The sequence below is a fragment of the Antechinus flavipes genome, chromosome 3 (genome assembly GCF_016432865.1).
Source record: "Antechinus flavipes isolate AdamAnt ecotype Samford, QLD, Australia chromosome 3, AdamAnt_v2, whole genome shotgun sequence".
NCBI classification, from domain to species: Eukaryota; Metazoa; Chordata; class Mammalia; order Dasyuromorphia; family Dasyuridae; genus Antechinus; species Antechinus flavipes.
The window spans coordinates 554,280,292-554,285,032 of NC_067400.1; the positions used below are offsets into that span (position 1 = coordinate 554,280,292).

Here is a 4,741-nt window from a genome sequence, read left to right on the forward strand (position 1 = left end):
CTGATCAATAGTGAGTTAGAGCATTTTTTTCATATGACTAGAAATGATTTTAATTTTTTCATCTGAAAATTGTCTGTTCATATCCTTTATTCATATCTTTTGACTATTTATCAATTGGAAAATGACTTGAATTGAAACATGTTCTCAATGCCAAATTAGCTAATTTTGAGAGAAAGAGGAAGGAGGAAAAGAAAGAAAGAATGTATAGAAATATATAGATGGAAATATAGAAACAGAAATATAGACAATGGGGGGATAGAAAGACATAGAGAAAGACAAAAGAGATAATAGAGACAGAGATATAAAGACTTTGACAGAGAACATAAATGAACAAACCCTGGTTAAATACACATGGTCCAACTTATAGTACTCAGGACTGCCATATTGGAGTTAATGTTCTTAGATTGCATCTGTGAGTTAAAGGTCATCTATTTGCCCACTTGAAAAAGATGAGACCAGGATAATGAAACAGAAGTAGGCCAGCGTCATCTGGGTATGTAAGAGAATATGTTTGGTCACATAAAAAGTAAAAAGTTTAGATTTTCTGACCTCTGGTCTCTGATCACTTTTGTGGCTTTGTCTGCAGGGAAGAAGTCTCCTCAGTGATGTTGGGCTCTCCCTCCAACCAGTCATTACTGAACACAGCTACTTTTATCCTTCTGGGTGTCCCAGGGCTGGAAATAGCCCACTTTTGGCTGGCAGTCCCACTGAGTGCCATGTACGCCATAGCTCTATTAGGAAATATTATCATCGTGACTGTGATCTGGACAGACAGTGCCCTTCATGAGCCCATGTATCACTTCTTATGTGTCCTGGCTGCTGTGGACATCGTCATGTCAACTTCTGTGACCCCCAAGATGTTGAGCATCTTCTGGTCAGGCAATGGTATCATTGGCTTTGCGGCCTGTTTCACCCAGATGTACATTGTCCATGCTACCACAGCAGTCGAAACAGGATTACTCCTGGCCATGGCCTTTGACCGCTATATAGCTATCTGTAAACCTCTGCACTATCAAACTATCCTCACCCCCCAGACCATGATGGGCATGGGTATGGCCATTTTAGCTAGAGCTATCACAGCCATGACCCCAATGACCTGGATGGTGGTGCATCTGCCATACTGCGCTTCCCATGTGGTCCCCCATTCCTACTGTGAACACATGGCTGTAGCTAAGTTGGCGTGTGCTGACCACATGCCCAGCAGCCTTTATAGCTTAGTTGTTTCCTTTATCATTGTGGGGGTTGATGTGACCTTCATTGCTACCTCCTACAGCCTGATCCTCCAAGCTGTGTTCAGTCTCCCTTCTCGAAATGCACGGGTCAAAGCACTCAACACTTGTGGTTCACATGTGAGTGTCATGGTCCTATACTACTTGCCAGCCATGGTGTCGATCTATATGGCATGGTTGGGACAGGAAATAGTTCCCTTGCACGCCCAGGTGCTACTGGCTGATTTCTATTTAGTCATCCCTCCTATGCTGAACCCCCTTATCTATGGCCTGAAGACAAAGCGTATCCGGGAGCGAGTATGGAATGCAACTTTCTCAGGTTGACCCAGGCAAGTGGAATGATTTGTCTAAAATCACACAGGTAATATGTGGCAGAACTAAGAAATGAACCCTGGTCCACTATGACTCCAAAACATTGCATTTCTTAGATACTACAACACTTTTCAAACCTTTCAATTATTATAAAATTGAAAAAGAGACTTCAGATTTGATTTAAGTCCATACCTGAACATAATATTCTCTACAAAATTCTTTGCATTAGTTATTCAATGTCTGCATAATGGCCTTAAATTATAGAAAATTAACTCCACTCTGAAGTAGCCTATTTAAATTTTATTCAGTTGTCATTGTTAGGAATTCTCTTTTCCCTCCCAACATTGAAATAAATCTGCCCCTATTACTAGGGAATTATGAAGGAAAAAAAAAACAATAAAAACAACATATAGAGGAATATTATATAAAAGATTGCTATCATCATCTCTGTGTCTTCCTTCTTTCAGTTTTAATATCCCTAGTTCCTTCTATCTATCATATTATGGCATGATTTCAATTTCCCTCATTGTCCTGGTAATGTCTTTAAGACATTCTATCACATTCAATTTCCCTTTCAAAATTCAATATCCAATATTGGACACAATCACCCAGTTATAATATTACATATTCAGAGTACAGCAGAAACAATGCCTCCATTCTATGTAGGGCATTATTTAGTGAAGTCAGAGCCACCATCAATTTAGAAATCTGATGCTATAATCACTTATTCTAACTGTACAAAAGCTTTTTTTTTTTTTTTTTTTTTTGTTCAGGGGATTGGTATTAATTAATAGTAATTAGTAGTATTAATTTTGAATTACAGAATAACAGATTTGAAAAGAAACATAGAGTTCATCTAGTACAAAATACCTTGACTAAAATCATGTCCATAACCTTCCAATAAATATTCATCCAGATGTCATTGGAAGAGGATAAGGGAAAATTACCATTCCACTTTTAGATAATTCTCATTGTTATGGAATTTTAAATAATGTCAAACTTGAATCTGTCTTTTTGCTGCTTCTAATGATTGCCACTGTTCTTCTGGGGTCAATTAGTGCAAGTATATCCCTTTTCTAACATGACTTTTTTTTTTTTTTTTTTTTTGGGCTGATGCAATTGAGGTTAAGTGACTTGCCCAGGGTCACACAGCTAAGAAGTGTTAAAGTGTCTGAGACTAGATTTGAATTGAGGTCCTCCTGAATTCACTGCTGGTATCTAACATAACTTTTCAAAGAAGATACCTGATATGTCCCCTCTTTAATCTTATTTTCTATAACACAGTCATACTTTCTGCTCTTAAATTCTTTCATCATTTTGGGTGTACTCCAGTGGATGATTATTTAGCAACAAAGCAACAATATTTAAATATTATCTCATGATTTCTTGTCCAAGTTTACAAAATTATGATTAATAGGCTATAATAAGGAAATAGAAAATGTATATAAAGTATGTCTATGGTAAATATATATGTATATATGTTCAGTGATAGTGCTAATAACTAAGAGGGAGAGAGTAAGAGGTGACAATTGAGGTTAGCCTTGAAAAAAAGGTTAGAGATTTAAAAAAAGATATTAAATTGGACCTGTGTCTTCAGGGAGTTATGTTGAGCCAACATGTAAATAAATAGGCACAAATAAATTATAGAGAGAATAGATTAGAGTCAGTCTTACAGGAAAGATATTAGTAACTCATGGTATCAGAAAGCAAAACAAAACAAAACAAAACTTCCTACAGAGAGCAGAATTTGAGTTGAAATTTAAAGGAAGCTATATCTCAAAGGATTTTTAGTCTTCCCTTATCCACTGATATAACACATTAAAATATCAATCTCCTTGAAAGGAGGTTTCATTTAGCTAATCACTGTGCACTTTCTCAATTGTATTAGTCTTTATATCATACATTTGCTACATCATGAATATTTGAGATCTACCAAAGGCAGATCATAGGAAGAAACATAAGAGAAACATTTTTCAATTTACCAAGTAACAAAACCGTTACCCAGAATTAGGGTATCCTCCTCAAAGGTATGTAATCAGCTTCATTGAATACGAATGAGATCTTCCACTAACACACAGGATGGTTTTTGATGCATTACAAAACATTTAGAATAACTTTAAAAATAAAAGTCTTTGCTTCAACCTAGGCTATAAAATTATAGAGGACATATCACTGTCCTTAACAATAGCACAATTATCAAAATATAATTTTTGAGCTGCGAGGAACCTTAGCAATTACCAATCCCAATTTATTCCTAACCAATTATAGCTTCTACATTAAGAATTTTAGGTGTTTAAGGATGTGTGCGTGTGTGTGTGTGTGTGTGTGTGTGTGTGTGTGTATGTACTGGACCTATTTGGCTGTCTGTTGAAGCTTAGAGAAGTTCTCCATATCTTAAAAACTAATTATTGAAGGAATTGCTAAATTTTGATTAGAAGTGAATAAAACAAATAGGAATTTATTCCCCATCCAAGTTTATAGAATCTAGGTTAAAAATCCCTATTCTATACCGTCATCAGTACAGAGTCATCCAACTTTTCTTAGAAAACAGCTGGGGAGGGAAGAGGAGGGAGAATTTTTAAAACTCTCAGAAAAGACCATTTCACTATAGTTTCTTTTTACATGCCTTTCAACACTGTCCAATCATCATTCCTAGTTTGGTCTTCTAAGGCAAAAAAGAAAAAGCTGAATTTTTTTTGTGCATGACAGTATCTTAATAGATGATTAAAATTAGATGTATGCCCTACTTCTTCAACTTACTTTTTCTTTGATAAATATCATTTGATTTATGAATGATTTTTTGATTTTTTGAATGTTTTCTTCCAGAAAAGTTGCCCAGAATAGTGAAGGAAAAGGAGAACATAATTTCTTTTCTTGAACAATGGAAAGCTGAGAACTATTTCTTTATTAGTCTGATCAGGGCAGAGTACCAAGACTGTCAGGTCCTTCTTTTTAGCCACTGTATCTCTCAGTGTGATCTTAAATTGCTTGTTTTTTTTTAAAAAGCCTCCTTGGTATAGTGTTGACTAATACTGAGCTATCCCACCTACATCCATTGAAATTTCTATCACAGCCTATATTAGAGAAGTTGATTTTTAACTTACCCTGCTTGATCATTTCAATAAATCACATGGCTTTAAATAATGAAGTATTTTAAGAATGAGGAAGGTCATAACTAATGAAAGAATAATCCTAATACT

The 4,741-nt window shown here is 35.5% G+C and overlaps 1 protein-coding gene across 1 annotated transcript; it reads left to right on the top strand.

The window, feature by feature from the left end:
- Positions 1–593: 593 nt before the first annotated feature.
- On the top strand, positions 594–1,553 carry LOC127557408 (olfactory receptor 52I2-like). Its single transcript, XM_051990738.1, has one exon. The coding sequence runs from the start codon at positions 606–608 to the stop codon at positions 1,551–1,553; it is 948 nt and encodes a 315-aa protein (XP_051846698.1). The 5' UTR covers positions 594–605.
- Positions 1,554–4,741: the final 3,188 nt, after the last annotated feature.